At 43.9% G+C, this 16,741-nt stretch overlaps 1 protein-coding gene across 1 annotated transcript in view; it reads right to left on the bottom strand.

Annotated features, from left to right (window-relative positions):
* Positions 1-16,741, bottom strand: part of si:dkey-157l19.2 (uncharacterized protein KIAA1522) — a 24,687-nt gene continuing 7,946 nt past the window's right edge. Inside the window, exons 2-8 of the mRNA XM_056425584.1 lie at positions 16,211-16,517; positions 6,294-6,437; positions 6,135-6,178; positions 5,912-6,047; positions 5,654-5,755; positions 1,592-5,497; positions 1-905 (exon numbers count right to left, since the gene is read on the bottom strand). Coding sequence (XP_056281559.1) covers positions 847-905; positions 1,592-5,497; positions 5,654-5,755; positions 5,912-6,047; positions 6,135-6,178; positions 6,294-6,437; positions 16,211-16,493 — 4,674 coding nt within the window. The 5' untranslated portion in view covers positions 16,494-16,517 and the 3' untranslated portion in view covers positions 1-846. The remainder of the gene's footprint in view (positions 906-1,591; positions 5,498-5,653; positions 5,756-5,911; positions 6,048-6,134; positions 6,179-6,293; positions 6,438-16,210; positions 16,518-16,741) is intronic.

The following is a 16,741-nucleotide window of genomic DNA, read 5'->3' on the forward strand; positions in this document are numbered from 1 at the left end:
ATCTGTCCATAAATCTTTATTCTTTCCATTATAAATGATGTATTACATTACAGTGTCTGAAACCAGTTTGAACTATATATTATAGTTTTACACATATCCCACTGTTTGAGCAATAACTGTGGAAAGGCCATGCCTTAACTAAAAGCAGCTAAATAATAACGACTTGTATTGCGTCACAAGTCTGCTCATCGTTTGACATTAATGATCACGCACAGAGCTTAATCATCAAAGATTATGAGTTTCATGAACATACATGTGGAAAAGATTTAGAGCCGGACAACTTGATTTAAATGATCTTGGGGTGTAACAACATTGCAAAGAAGACATTGTGCGTAGAGACCCTCTGAACAGGAAAAATAACTTAAGATAATTAATATTTTTGAACAAATATAATTGGCGTGGAAACTCTTATGGGAGAAAATACAGTACACTTTAGCACAGATTCAACATTCCTGGATATGTTACATGTACAAAATCGTGCCATATTTACAGACGAACGCCCAAAAGTCCCATTGTTACAAGTACTGACTAAATATCTGATTCAGCAGGACATAAGTGGTACAGCCAGTATCTGACACTAGAGGGCGATGGATTCCCTTCTCTTTCAATGCAAATGCTCAGAGGACCCTCTGGCAACAGAAAATATGCTGTATTCACTCTTCGTAAAATGAATATTTGAGAAAATTAAGACCCACACCATTAAAGTCAAAGGATTTTCAAAATGCAATCTTTAAAAATAAGCATCTCATCTATCCTCATCCAGTTTTTTTGTCTCACAATCGCCAACTTGCAGCAATTTCAGTGTTGTTGGTAAGTCCTTCCCCGGGTGTCCTTCAGTCTTCAGCATCATGTCGATGGCGTTCCTCCAACAGTACCTGCTGTCCCATTTCTTTTCTCTGCAGCATCTGAGATTGGAGGATTAAGGCGGTTAGTTTAATGAAGTCCAGAAGAGTTCATCTTGAAATTGTAATGTACATACACTGCCCTCCCCGGTGGCTCTGGGGAGGGCAGTGTATGTGGGTTGGTCCTCACTGAAATATACATCAAGCTGGTGAGCATGCTAACAAGCTAAACTAAAGAGGTGAACACTAAACCTGTTGAAGCTCCATTCAGACAATGTCGAGAAAATGGAAAGAACAAGAACATATAGCAGTGATCCTACATTATTCCACGTTTGTTAACACTACTCACACCTAAAATAGCCAAATCAAGCTACTTTTACGGTCTTACGTTTTGTTGATCTGCGAATCCAGATTTTTAAAAAACTGCTTCTAAATTACCTGAATTTGTTTTATTAGTATTAATGTAATATTTAGGTTTGGATCGGACTTGGAATTATAATTTGAGAGCTGAAAGTTTACGGTTTTTCTGACTTGGGTGCTCACAATTCTGGCTGAAATGTTATGACCACCTAAATTCCAGCCTGCTGCACTTTCCTTTTGAGCGTTTTAGCGTGCCGACGCGAGTCTGTAGCTCAAAGGACGTCTGTGCCTCACAGCGCCACGAGCGTGGTTGTATTGACCCGTTAGTCTTGTTCATCATTTCCAGTCTAACATTGATGTGTTGTATTTATAGGAATAATCTCTCTTACCCATGATACTCTCTTGCAGCGCTTCCTGTCCTGCAGTTTGCTCCGTCCCTTCACCGGTTTCAATCGCTTTACTCTTAGTTTTAGGTTTCTTTGCAACAGGTGGTGGCACCTTGACTCCCTTTGTTACAGAGGAAACCTCAAGATGTGTATCTCCGGTCGCCATGGTTTCCAGTGCTGGCCTGGTCTCAATCACCACCTTCTTGTTGCTCTTGGAGAAGATAAAGCTTGCCATGCTGGAGGGAGACTTGCGGATGTCGACTGGTGAGTTTGGAGAGTTCAAGCTCAGGCGAGAGTGGGGGCCGGCTTGTGATCTGGCTGCAGTCCTCAGACGGATGGCCTCCTGCAGGTTCATGGAAGGGGAGGCCGTCGTGGCGGGAGGAGACTTTTTCGTAGGCGCGACGACTGTAGATGAAGATACAGGTGGAACCGAAACGGACTTTGGCAGAGCTGGTTGTGCAGCGACAACGGCAGGTGGTGGCGGTGCGGGTGAGATGATGATCAGAGACTTCCTGATGGGCTTCTGAGGAGCATCACCGCTGGCAGAGGAGGTTGTGACCGGATTGCCAGGTTGCTGCTTCCTCATCGTGACCTCCACCTCTGGTTGCTTCTGAGCTTCAGGAGTCTCAGGGCTGCTATTGGGTGGAGGGGTTAAAATAGGAGTGGGTTCCTCCTCTACAACGGGGTCAGACATCAGTTCTGGGACTTGGTTTTCGGTGCTTGTGGGACTAGACGGGTGCTTAATGCTGGCAAGATCCTGCACAGGTAACGGGATGTTTACAGGTGGAGGAGCAGGTGCTTCAGCCATTTCGAGACCGGGAGATTTTTCAAGAGCTGGTGGGATAGAGTCTTTGGGTGGTGGCGAAGGTGGGGTCTCGTGGGTGGCTGCACCATCTGCGTTCTGGGCTGCCACCTGAGGTTGGAGGAGAAGCTGTACGAGAGGCTCAGGGGGGATACTCTGAGGCGGAGTGAGAATAATGTCAGATGGAACTGGGCTGGTTTCAGATTGGAATGGGATGCTCTCTCGTGGAAGATCCATGTCCTGCTCTGACTTGGGTGGTGGAGGTGGAATACTTTGTGGTGGAGTAAGCTTGCTAACCCTTTCAGAGGATTCACAGGCATCCTCTTGAGTCGACTTAAAAGAAACCTCTTCAGTGGACCGGGTGGAGCCCTCTGGAGGAGGCTGAGGGGAAACCTTGATAACCAGCGGAGGAGAGATCTCCACAACTGGTGACGGAGATAACACCGCAATGGACACATCTTTAACATGTGGAGGAGAGGACTCGTTGAGCCTCACGGGAGACACCTCTTTAGATGGTGGAGGAGAAACCTCTTTAGGTAGTGGAGGTGGAGAAACCTCTTTAGGTAGTGGAGGTGGAGACACTTCTTTAGGTAGTGGAGGTGGAGAAACCTCTTTAGGTAGTGGAGGTGGAGAAACCTCTTTAGGTAGTGGAGGTGGAGAAACCTCTTTAGGTAGTGGAGGTGGAGACACCTCTTTAGGTTGTGGAGGAGATGCCATTTTAGGTGCTGGAGGAGGAGATACCAGTTTAGGTGGAGGAGGTGGAGAAACCGCTTTAGGTGCTGGAGGAGGAGGCACAATTTTAGGTGCTGGAGGAGAAGATGCCTCTTTGGGTGGTGGTGGAGGAGAAACCTCTTTAGGTGGTGGAGGAGGAGTCTCTTTTTTCGGTGGTGGAGGAGTCGCCGCCGCCGCCTCTTCAGGTGGTGGAGGTGAGACTGCATTCACTGGTGGGGGGGGAGCCATATATGGTGGGGGAGGTGGGATACTCAGGGATGGACCGGGCTTCTGTGGTTCAGTCGCAGTTATTACCACCGTGACAACGGGCGTAGTTGTGGAAGAGGAGTCACGATCAGGAACGGACCTCTTGTGTGGCACCTGGACGGGGACGACGAACGCCACCTCGCCGAACATCGGGGGAGGTGGAAGAGGGAAATCAACCGCATCCGGCCCACTGAGGCCCGCCAGTGGTGGAGGTGGTGGGGGCCAGGACGACTCGGGGGACATCGCAACCGTGGTCTGTTGGGGAGGATGGTGCACCAGAGGAGACGCGGGAGGCGGGAGGATGCGCGCTAATGAAATGGCGGCTAACGTATCTGATGTTTGCGTGGACGTCTTCTTGACTTCTTCTTCTTCTCTCACTGCTTCCAGCCTTCCTTCTCGTTTCTCGACGGCCCTCACCAACATCCCAGATATTATGTCACTTGCTCTCCCAACGTTTTCTTTCACTTTACTGTTTCCTTTCAAATCGACGTTCTGCTCAGCCAATCGGTTCTCTTTGTGAATCTCAGCACTCACAATCCCACTTTCTTGACCTTTCCTTGTCTCGAGCACATTTGAGGATCTATTAACCGATTCCACTGTCGCAGCTGGATTCTTGTGCTGTCTTTCCATCACTAAGCTCTTCACAGAGCCGTCTGTAGATGCAGACGGAGACGGCCTCTGTTGTCTCCTGTCCTTTGGATTCTTCTTTATGATAGCATAAAGGTTATCAGGTGCCGGAGGTCCCAGCAGCAGCTCAAAGGAGCGCTTGCTGTGGGCCCAGACCTCTGGAGGAGGGGGGGGAGGTGCACGGACTTTAGGCGGTGGAGGGATGTTGAAGAGTTCCCTCAAGGCCCTTACAGAAGGACTCGTGTTGACCATGTCGACTGAGGTGTCGGGTTTGAGAAGGGATGCAGTTGAAGCAGCAGGACTGGAGCCTGGGAAAAACCGTTGAAGCTTGGCTAAGATGCCCCTCTTGTGGGGCTGTTTCGTAACCTGTGATGATGCGCCATCTTGGCTGGAGTAGCCGCTGGACGGGGATATTATTCGGACCTTATTCTCGTGAAGTGGCTTCTGCTTCTCTTGTGAAGCATCTTTGGAAACGGCTCTCTCTGCCTTCTGGGCCGCGACCAGGGATCTGATGGGACTGAACGATACGGAAGCTGTAGAGTCGTCCAGAGAGCTGGTGTCAGCGTTGTATCCAGGGCTGTCTACGGTGCTGGAGGGCACGGGAGAATATCCCGATTCGTTTTCGTCGCCAGAGGCTGATTCTATTGCTTTGACCCGTAAATCTGCCAGGTCACGTGACCGTCGCTTCATCTTATTGTGAAGGGAATAGGAGCGGCTCGGAGGAGGAGGAGCCCTCTTGGGTTTCATGACAGAGAGGCAACGACCAAGCGGCGCCTCTTCTTTAACCCCCTCCCCCTTAATAATGGGCTTGCCATTGGATGTGCATTTTGGTACTTTGCTGATAGAGGAGTGAACACTGTTTGTTTCCTCTTTCGCAGAGGCATGTTCGTTCTGTGACCTCTGTCTCGGGGTGCTGCTCCTGGAGATGGTGGAGGAGTCAGACACCAAGGTATCTGAGGACTCGGAGTTGCTCCAACAGGAACTGTCAGACACGTTGAGAGGGTTGTAGCGGGAGGCGGAGGTGATGGTGGAGGAAGAGGCTCTAGAGGAAGCACGGGAGGGGGAGGGGGAGGGGCTGGACAGCATCAAGCTGCTCTTGCTGAGGGTGCGGACGCTGTTGCGACTCCGGCCACGGCTTATTTCCACCACCTCGATGGAGGGTGGCAACACAGCGTTGGGAATGATTTTGGACAGGTAGGCGGCCTGGGGTGACATAGATATGACGGGGTTAGGCGGCTCCGTCTGGAGGCTGTTGGCAGTGGTCATCCAAGGAACGGCCAGGGTCAGAGGACTCAGCCCGCCTGACAAGCGGCGGTGCAGCAGGGCCTGGTCATCCCCATGACCAGCATGGCCACCAAGCTGCTTGAGCTGGTCTTTGGTGAGGCTGGTACTGGCCCCCCTTTGCTGTGGCCCATCAGTGGTTGAGCTTTCGTCAGTTTCACCATTATAGCATTGCTCCTGATCCAACCTCTGAGTCAGAGACCAACCAACTCTGTCGAGGCCTGAAAGAAGGTAGACATGCAAATAAATCATCTATATAGGAGACAGTGACATAACCATATTATATACTATGCCATTTGTTGTTGCTCATACAATTTCAAAAGTAGTTCAGAGACAGATGTCTTTTGTAAGTAACGTGTTTAAAATGAGCAGCTTACCCAGCTCTCTCTTTACATGCTGTGGGATTCCCCCAACAGTCTTCCTGTGTTTTCTCTTTGTCTTGGTCTTTTTGTCAGAGTTCAAGGGTCTGAATGTTGATTCTAGACAGACACGAGAGAAAAACACAATCCATTGATCCTTTAATTTAAAAGTGAATAGAATCCATACATCTCACCCATTACATTATGTGCGTGCATCACCATAAGTTGCATAATGACCAAGATGTACAGTAAATGATATTTGTGGCTTGTGGTTACCTTGTCTGGTGAGTCCGGAGCGAGAAGATCTTTTGGACACAGATGATTGTACAGAGCGAACAGAAGACGTGTCAGCAAGGGTGCTGTCCGACATAAACCCTCCACCTTCCCCGTCTGTGTGGACCGTTGTTGTCGACTGGCATGAGAGGAGAAATCTTTTAATTAAAAACAAAAACACGCGTACAAGAACTGTGCAAGAAGAAACTGCAATTGTGTCACTTACAATTGTGCTTATATTGTCCTGGAACTCCATTTCATTGTTGGTTTCTGTAATGAGAGTAATATTCAACAAATAGTTTAAAATTCTGAGCCGTGTTTATATCTGTTACACACACACAATATGCAGACCGTTGTCTGACTGCATCACTAGAGGGCTTCGTACCTTCCTGCTGCATCATTTTCAATCCCTCCTTGGCCTCAGAGTGAAGGTTCTCCAGATCCTTGGTCCTGCTGCCCTCAATGAACACGTTCTCCTGGAACAGCGGGGGTGCCGGGGTCTTGTCATCGTCATCTCGCTTTGGGACAGCTTGAAGTAAAGAGAGGGGAGAAGTCTGGATCAACTCAAGCTCTGTGTTACTGTAACAATAGATGAGGGGGCCACAATGAGAGGATGAGAGCATTCAGATGTATGCCATGTTTAACTGACATACATATTATTGATATTTAAGCACAAGTATAGTAAATATGTTTGAGTGTGTGAATTAAAACGTCTGAACCAGTGCCTTATGCAGGATTACACTCCAAGCTGACTAACTTTAAAAAAAGGGATTAACACATCACAAAACAACCTTCAGATATAAACTCAGCATTATGCATTTTCTTCTTGCGAGTGGAATCGTCCGTGAGGACACTCGTTAAATTGCTGTCACATCCAAAATACATCAGTTCAGTCTTTTAATAGAAATCATGAAACGCCTGAAATACCATGTAATGAACCAGGTGCCATCCAAAATGATATTGCACTCAAATAAACTCTTCTAATGACTTTCTGACACACATTTTCAAGTTGAATTACCGGTATCAATGTTGTTGCTTTAATTAGAAAGTATAATAAAAGACTGAACATAAAAATTAAATAATGTACTAAGAATAATGTTGCACTAGGTTCACATTTGCTGACCAACTGGCATGCGATTGAACTTGAAGCATCTTCAATTCACAACTCTAGGACAGAGTCTGGGATCAACAACATGCTTAGTCACTTTTATGTAACAGCTGCTCCACATTTAGCCACCGACTGTCCTCTGTGCAGTCGCTGTAAAACCATGCTGGAATTAGCCATGTGCTCACCAATCACTACTGATGTTTCGCACCGACTCTTTTGTAACAGCATTAGTGGTGCTCCAAATAAGAAATGCTCAATACATGTGCAACATTATAAAACCTCATTTTAGAGCTTGCATTAGTTGCTAAAATGAGATGAAATCACAGCATATGACATAGCAGGTGAGTAAGCATGACAAGCTGACCAGGTGTTATGGTCCACAGCAACAGTAGTGTCCATACTTTAAATACGTTACTGCGTGTCCTAGGCGTGCCAGCTGATTCAGGCTGACCTGCTCACACTTAAATAGCAATTTGAATAATTAGGGCAAGAGCAATTGGTTCGAGTCATAATCCAATCATGTCTGTTGTCTTGTAATTTTAAACAACTGTGCTGCTTTCACTCACCTTTCCTGTTGAAGAAAGTGGGAAAGCAGTAGAAATTAGTACTGGAGTTCTTAGTCAGAAGCACAACCATGGTGTCTCTTACAGTAATCCAAAAGTATACAAAAAGTAAGCCCAAATTGGGTTAAAGAAAGAGGAGCAAGAAGTAGATTGAAATGTGCAGTCAGTGAGCTCAAAAAACATCCTGGAAAGATCACGGCAGGATGACAGTCCTGCTTGTTTTTGATGAAGTTGTTGTTGCCATTTCAGGTCCAAGCGGAGCGTTGAACGTCTCTGCAGCCAATAGACAACCAGAGCTCAAACACTAATCCTCAGCAGCCTGATTCCTGCCATCCCTCACTACTGTGTCTCGCCCACTCGCTGCTCAACAAGATACCCAGCATCCCACTGTTGCTCCCCATCTGCAGGCACGCTCGCCCTGGATTGGCCAGTCGGGGCGCAGATCAAACTGAGATCACACATGTAAACATTGAAAGGAAGAGAAAGCTCCTGTCAGGGATTTGAGGTACGAGAGCGTCACGGGTGACTCCCTCTCACTTAAGCCGCAGCTTTAGCACCGTTAATAAATAACACCATTACTTTATCCGAGTCACTATTTTCACTGTAAAACTCGGGAAACACAGCAAATGTATTTACTTCTTGAGACTTTTGTGAGAATATAACTTTATTGTTTTGCCACAAGGGGGAGTAAGGGAATTAAAAGAATGTATTTCTAAAACATGTTTTAAAAGAGGCCTGCACCTCGCAGCACATGGTCACACATGTGGAAAAGGTTCCCTATTGTTCACAGCAGCATTACATTACATGTGATACCTTGCAGCGAGAATACAGAGGACAGACTATATTACATTACTCAATCAAGAGCTGCTATCAACAGATTAATGTTATGATCTTGAGTAAGTTACTCTTTTTATTTGAGTCAAATTTTTGTTTGTTTCCTATTTAGGAGACCTCAAACTTATCTGCTAAGGGGTTGTTCACTTCCTGGTGTGCCGAGCAGACATGACCTGGAATGTGTGCCATCTGAATAAATGGAAATCATTCCCATGGTTGTGATCCCACAAGTGACTCAAGACAAAAGCAGTTTACAAAGAAATGAATCGCATGTGTTACTAGTACATAGCAACAAGTAGAGAGAGAGAGAAAAAAAGAATCGCCATTTGAACAGAATCCACTGCTTAAGTGTAGATGTAAACAGGAAGTTGGCATCTGTACGGTAGTCTGGCACAAAGCGTATCTGGTTGCCATGATGCAACACTTGAGAGGCGTGTAGTGATGGGTGAGGCACGGCTGCATGCTAATGAGGTGCTCATATTGTGACCGTTTCTGTGAACACATTGGAATAGTGTCCAAAATAATCACTGACATATTAAAGTCGCCATCTGTCACTGAAGCAAACAGTATAAACGGGCTGCGTGTGATTATGTGTGAACTCAAAACTGATGTTTACATCTCAGATTTGGATAAACAGACTAAATCTAATGGATGCGATACCGGTTCATTCATGTTCCAGACTTCTCTAGTGAGGAAAAACAATGTGTGAAAAAAATTAAATAATTCAGCCTCAAAGGGGATTTATAATGACATGCGAGTAACACGGATTTATAGTGGAACATTTTTAAATGAGCAAACATCTGTTGGCATGTTTGTTTTAGTAAAATGTGGATTATCTGGCAGAAAACAGACAGAAGAGTTTATGGGATATGTTGCATCATCAACTACTGTAAACAAACTACAACAAGTGACACAGATGTTAGTCAAGAGTGTTTATAATATCAATCATGGCATTACTCTGTATTTTAGCTGTGACTACTCCTTTAGGATTAGGGGCACTAATCTGTGAATCAATATACGTTAAGAAAGAAAGGCCAAGAAATTACTCGGGAGGTATCAGATATTTATGGGATTCTTTGGGCAATTTCCTTTCATTTTCTAGGAAGGCATCCAACCCAAAGCATTAAAAAATATTTTGCATGTATTATTTAAACTTTGCAACATAAACAGTCCGTCTCTGACCAACAGCAGTTTGATTTGACCAAGACCAAGTCCCTAAAGGTTTGAATGTTTTTTTCATCTGAATTTTTTCAGTAAACTATTCACTTTTCTGTCATTTTTGTTTTAGTTGACGAAGATTTCTTTAGTAATTCAGTCAATCTTTCATGCTGTTTTCATGCTGAATGACTTAATTCCAAGAAATTTATGAACACATCTCTGGTAAACCCACTACTACTTTGGAGAAATTCAGTTGTACAGATCTGTCAATTAAATTAACGAACAATTAGTGGACAAAAAGTCAGACAGTCAACTAAAAATGTCTTTGTTGGAGAATAGTCCTATCATAAAAAAATGCGCGCACACACACACACAAGTATGGAATGTAAAACGCCTTCCAGGTTGCAAAAATGTGACCTCACTGTCTTCAGAGGCTACGGTTCCACCTGACGGATACTAAAGCACAGGTATTTTAATTACGAAGGAAATGGAGAACTGGTTGCTTGAAAGCTGGGCGACTTGGCTTCAGACTGTTAATAGTTAAATGTACTTTAAAAAGCAACAGTTTGAGACCTCTGCTTTAAATAGAGCACCACACAGACAAAATACCAGTGGTGTGACGTGACTCTTCCGATAACCGCTTCGTGGGAATCAAAGCGATGCATATACCACACACACACACACCTGACTTCCCTGCCTCAACTTGCCCCTCTTGTCTCTTGTTTTGGACCGCCAGGCAGAGAGAATATTCTCTCCGGCTCTGAGGGTGAAGTCTGCCAGGTGCTTAAGCCTCTCTAATCAGCACCAACCGAACTGAAGGCCTGGCGATGACAGTGGGAAAAGGCCCGAGGATCACTGTTCCCCTGAAAGCAAGTATCTATCGTTTCGATACACTGGACACATCCCGGTCCGAGCTGGAGTGCTCCATTGACTATGTTCACGGTCTTGCTTTTCAATGAATTAAATATAGACATCGAAGCTGAAAGGAAGGAAGGATGACAGTCCAGGTAACCGATACACCTGTATGATCTGGCACGGAGGGTTAAACTCTACTTTGCTCACTGACAACACAATCTGGATGCCGGCAAACCTGAGCGTATCGGATACCTCCGGAAACAGACTCAAGGTGCACGCAATTATTTTGCATGTGGCCAGTTTTGCGTGGCAGTCAATGTCCTTTCATCAGTTTACATCCTGAACCTCCCAACAGAGTTCATCTGACACGTTACGGTTCTCAAGGGCAAGGCTCTTCATAGTGATGAGCTCTCTCTTGATAAACAGATGATCAAATCCCATTGAAAAGCTGCAGGAGAATGTAAGATATCCAGGCCTGCTAGTGCCTGTTCAATGTATGCAAAGCATTTTCACAGAGTCCTGCTCTTAATAAAACAGATCCTCAGTCTGAGAGTCAGTACAGACACACATACTTTAACTCTTAATGTGTTCGTGAGGTGTCTGTTGAATCACTATTGAAGAAAAATAATCTGTTACTCGCTTCTTCAGAGTATAACATGAGAAACAAACATTTTAGTCAGTTCTTGGCTCACAACTTTGGTCTCTAGACTATCAGAATATTATAAACTACAATTGGAAGAATAGCCACTAACTTTAAATGATTCCTAATGACTTACATTATCCCCCGACTTTTCCTCTAGCGCCACCAGCAGGTCAAAATGTGACACATTTACTAAATCCCTGCTAAACTGTTGAGATTCCCATCAGCCGTCTTTAAAGCTACTTGGCTAAATGAATCAAAAACTATGAGGATAGATGAACATGTTAAACATTACCTGCTAAACCTTAGTGTGTTAACATTGTTATGCTAACATTAGCATTTATCCCATATAGACCGATACATAGATAGAGAGATAGATAGAGACTAAACTAGTGCGGTAAAACCAATAAAGTTATCTTCTAACCTTTACAATAAACCCCATTGATTAAAAACAGTAATTTCACTCCAAAAGTCATGACTGGTGACTCCAAATGTTTTCCAAGCTAAAGTGTGCTGGCAAACATTTTCCTTTGGGGACAATAGCATGTGCAGTTTGTGCAAGGCCACAGTAACGTATCTGCACATCTTTGTCAATGAAACAATGTATGATTTCAAAAATAATAACTGTTGCCGTTTGGCTGTCCTACTCAGTCTGAGTTTGGAAACACTGACACCAAACATTAAAGGACTGCAAAGAATGGAATGAAGTGATGAAGTGAAACGGGAGAGCATCATTCAGTTGGGACCAGCGGGCAAACTGGCCCTGAGTAAACTTCTCTTGCCACTCGAGTGACTTAAATATGATCTCCTCTGCGTGTCAGGCGTGGTGACTCTTCCCTTATGGAAAATAAATCCTAGTAAAATGCTTATTTTTTATTGTTGTGTGTTTAGTTTATTGGTGCTGCTACTGTGACGACAAATTTCCCCTTGGGGATTAATAAAGTATATATCTATCTATCTTATAAAACCCTTTGAATATAAACAAGATTTTGTGCAGCTGTTTACTAAACAGGTAGTCAAATCCTTGTCTACAGATATTCCCACAACGTCAGCACTGGCTTAATGCTCACATAACACCTGAGTGTGTGCTTGTGTTGGCGTGATTGTGAGATATTTTTATACAAAGTGTCCAAAAGTACCCCTAACGTACCACATTACATTTTCCCATAAAGGCTGAATAATGTCTATTAGAGAACACCTGCATGACGGGCTGGCCGACGACTTTCCAAAACCTGCTCTCCTGCCCCGGTGATTGTGTCATCACAACACAACTACAACTAGAACGGGCACTCGGTAGAGCGCATACCTTCACATATCACAAGATTGGGCATTGCATTATGAACATTTTGGCATTAGTTGCATGCCAATTGGATACAAATTGAACGCACTATGGTAAAAAGAAGATTTTGACCTTTTCATGACCTTTACATTGACCTTTGACCCGATCGATCCCAAAATCTAATCAAATGGTCCCCGGATAATAACCAATCATCCCACCAAATTTCATGCGATTCGGTTTAAAACTTTTTTTGTTATGCGAATAACACGCATACAAATAAATACACGGCGATCAAAACATAACCTTCCGCATTTTCAATGCGAAGGTAATAAGAACACACAAAACTACAGTATTGGAAACAATGTTAAAGTTAGACCTACCATGTTAACAGCAATATCATCGATAACAAAATCTTCCACAAAAGACAAACTAAATGGCTCATATGATCTGTCACCTTGCATGTATGCCAAACACACACAAAGGGCTCCCTATGTCAGCCCCTCAAAGAAATATCTTTATAAAGCTCAGGAATGTGAGGAATCTCTGAGGGAGTGTTTGCGAGCCAACAGGTGACCTCCTGAGTGTACCTTGTTAGGACTGTATGACCTAATCCGTCAGCCCGTAACCTTGTTTCCATTTATCAAAACCAAGGCCGTCGATCTTTAAACCCACGATGGGGTCAAGACAGGATGGGAGCAACAAGCGTTGCATAAGAGCCGTATAGTTTTAGACAAGATAAAGTAAACCGACAGCACGGCGGGGACATAAATCAGTCTGACAAGAACGCAATGACGGGCGTTAAGAGTGTACGGAATTAAGGGAAATGGAAGTGAATTATCATGTGACAACAGATAATCTCTGCCTTTTGGCTCAGGATGAAACATCGTTCAGGTAATCCGAGAAGACAAACTGGACGTTCAGTCGGCCAGAGTTTATCGGTCCAAAACCTGCGACTGTGCAGTTCCCCGTCTGGTCAAACTCCAGAGACCTTGTTGACAAAAAAACATTCCCACAAGAGCAAAGGGTAAGCAGATCCCAAACTGAAACGCAAACAATGTCTTCATAGAAGGTTACTTTGTCCGCAAGCTATTAGCATAAAATCAGCAAAATATCTCATGAAATAATCTGGGTCAAGATTATAAATCTGACCGGACATTCAATGCTAGTTTTTGATACTTGGTGCAACAGACAAATAGGTTGTCAACTCTTCCCCAAAAACATGTTCTCCAAAACATGATCCAGTACAATTTGCTTTTTTTTTTTTAATCATACAATTTAATAATAAAACAAAATTTACTTTAGGTAAAGCAGGAAAGTGTTGAGGCCAATTTTAGATTAACTTCAACATGAGTTTGGGTTATCCTCAAATTTTGAGAGATAGAAAATATTTGAGTACACCTTGTTTGAAAGACCAGAGAACGTGCAACTTTACATCGATGGGTGAAATAAAACATTTGCTGATTTGTTGGAATGTAAAAAGGTCAGAACGTTGTATAAAATGCACATGAAAATGCCCTCACGGCTCAGGTGATCCTCGCGAACTGCTTCTTCCATTTGCTTTGTTGAATATATATAGATTATATTTCCCTTGGAATCTTCATTTTATAAAAGCAAATTTGGTAAGTTGTAAACTAGCTTAAAAAGAGACAATGTCAACATTGTTTTCTACACTTTCTGTCTATGGCGATCTAGAAGTCACAAATAAAGTAGTGAGGTTTGACACCAAGGAGATCATACGAGCCTCATACATACACATACATGTGGTCCTCCATGGTACCAGTGTCTCGATGCGAGCAGGACCAGCGGGAGTGGAGGGGTCAGAAAAACAGAACAGAACCCCTCGTTTCTCCCTCACTGCAACAGTCCTGGCTTCGCTTTTAATTAGCTGGCACTGTGCCTGCCATACCTGGCATTTAGTGGGCAGGAGGCCCCTCTGGCATCAATACAGATCACCATCATCACCACAGGCTCAGCTGGAGGTATTCCATTTTCTGGGCAAGTGGGTGACATTGCTCCGTGTCCTGATCCTGCAATAAACCTCCTCGGGTTGCATTTCGGGAATTTCTGAGCTTGTTGTCTAATCAGAGGGAGCATCTGGCGTTTGTGTGCTGTGGTTGTGGCCGACACCAACAATATGCACGCCACACACACAACACCTTGATCAGGGGTTCAATAGCAGCATATGTTAAAAAATGGCAACATAAATCAAATTTAAAAGTCAACACTTTCTTTGGACTGATAGATTTCGTGAACCGTATAAGGCCTTTTACGTTCCTAAAGAATAGTCATTGTGGCTGCCGTCACAACATTGTTTAAAGGTTGGCTCCAACTTCTTTTTATATTATCCCTGAAATCTACTATTTTCTTCCCGAGTATGGATTCCCTGATGTGGGAAGTAGCCTCAAAGTCGACCTTGGCAGAGGAGAAATATGTTATCTCTCAATATAACAATAGTACGAATATACGCTTCGAGCTGAACTACAAGCTCTGACCTTGTACACGGAGGAGACGCAGCAAGAGAAACAGACCTCTGTCTCTAAAGCGATGAGCCAGACTGCACAGGCACTGGCAGACAAACACACGTAAAACAGCCCGAAACAAACACTGTGTGCGCTTTCCAGTTTTTGCATAAGCCGACTCTGTAGAAGAAAGGTTTCGCTGGTTGCCGTTTGTGTTTTTCAGGTATGACAGCATCAGGGTGTGATTAATGAGGGTGTAAAACTAAAGTTAGCACTTACTGTAAAAAAAAACTGTAAAGAAAACCGAACTGGTTCAGTTCTGCATGCTGACATAATAGTGCACATATGCAAGCTACGACAAGATCCCCATCAGCTCCAAGAAAAGTGTGCTGCTGCAATTTCCATGGGAGTGTGTGAACAATAACTATTTTGTTTCGTTCACGATGTGTGTGTGACTTGTTGCTGACTGTGTGGGTGTTTGTGTACGTGTGTGGCTGCAAAAAGGCCGTTCACTTCCACGTGATGGCAGCCACATTGCGGCACTTCGGCCTCCAGGTAACCTGAAGACCAGGTAAGTTAAGCGACGCTATCACAGAACAGGACAGACAGAGATTTCTTTTCACGGCAAACAAAAACAGGTCAGAAGGCCAGTCGGAAGTCAGTTAGTTCAAACATCCCGCGAGTGAACAAACACACATGCCTGGGAGCCAAGGAGCAGCATATGCAATGTCCTTACTCCTACTCGGTTTAGAAGAACTGCTCGAAGAAATGTATTTTAATGTCTTTAGAAGAGCTCCTTGTTACGGGGCAATATATCACCTGGCCACAATGGTGGGTTTTAGCCCATTAATGACAAGTTATTTCACTAAACGTACTCCATCATTTCATGTTGAAATGACACCATCAGTGTTATCCATAGCTTATAAAATAAAATAAATAATAATACATAAATAATAGTATAAATAAATACAATAATTAATAAATAAAATAAAATAAAAAATGAATAAATAACATAAAATAAAATTGAATAAATAATAATAAATACATAATAATAAATAGTAATACAAATAAAAAAATAAATAAATATTTCTCAGTTTTCAGCAAAACTTGTGATAAATGAAATTAGAAGATACATTCATTCTGATTGTTATGGTGTTTCCTGTGTCAAGTAGTTCCTCTGCTCTTTTAGCCAACAGTTTGGATGTTTAAGTTCATAAAAGTGTCTTAACTATGTTAGAGGGGGGAGTGCCATTTTCTGGAGAAGTGGCACAGCATAATAATCCATCATGTGTGAAAGAAAAAGGTTTCCTTAATCGTACATTTTTGTCCAAAATCAATTTCAAACATACTTATGATACTAAAGGGGATAGTCACTGAGCATCCTCTTGACTCTTGCCACGACTTACCTTGTGAATGAGTGTGTTTTCCTGACTTCGGTCCTCCCTTGTGTCCTCCCTGATGCCCAGCAGGGTGCCCATCCAAAGATAAGTCAAGGGCAGGACCTAGACCCAGGCCTAGCCCCTTAGATTCAAGATCCTTCCTCTTCTTGCCCTTCAGCCAGACCAGCGCCCGGCCCAGGGAGCGACTGCGCTGCTTCCGGCCCCTTTTGCCGTGCTTCTCCTCGGCGAAAATATCAACCACGTCCTGGGGAATCAGGTCCCCGAACCCCATGGAGTCACGGTTTGACATACCAACTCACAGTGGAGCTACGCCCTGAAAGAAGAGAAGAGGAGAAAGAAAACACCATTTTTGTCATGTTCATCAAAACATTACATGCGTTGGCACTCGGGGTGAGATGTGAACCAAACGACCTCTACTGGTTTCAATGCTTTCGGAAATCCATTAAAGTGAAATTTGACATTGTGTGCATTTGCAAGAAGGGAATGTTCTGAACATCACCAGCGCTGCTCCGTTCAAGAAAATCACAATATTTTATA

This window comes from Pseudoliparis swirei, chromosome 11, assembly GCF_029220125.1.
Source record: "Pseudoliparis swirei isolate HS2019 ecotype Mariana Trench chromosome 11, NWPU_hadal_v1, whole genome shotgun sequence".
NCBI lineage: Eukaryota > Metazoa > Chordata > Actinopteri > Perciformes > Liparidae > Pseudoliparis > Pseudoliparis swirei.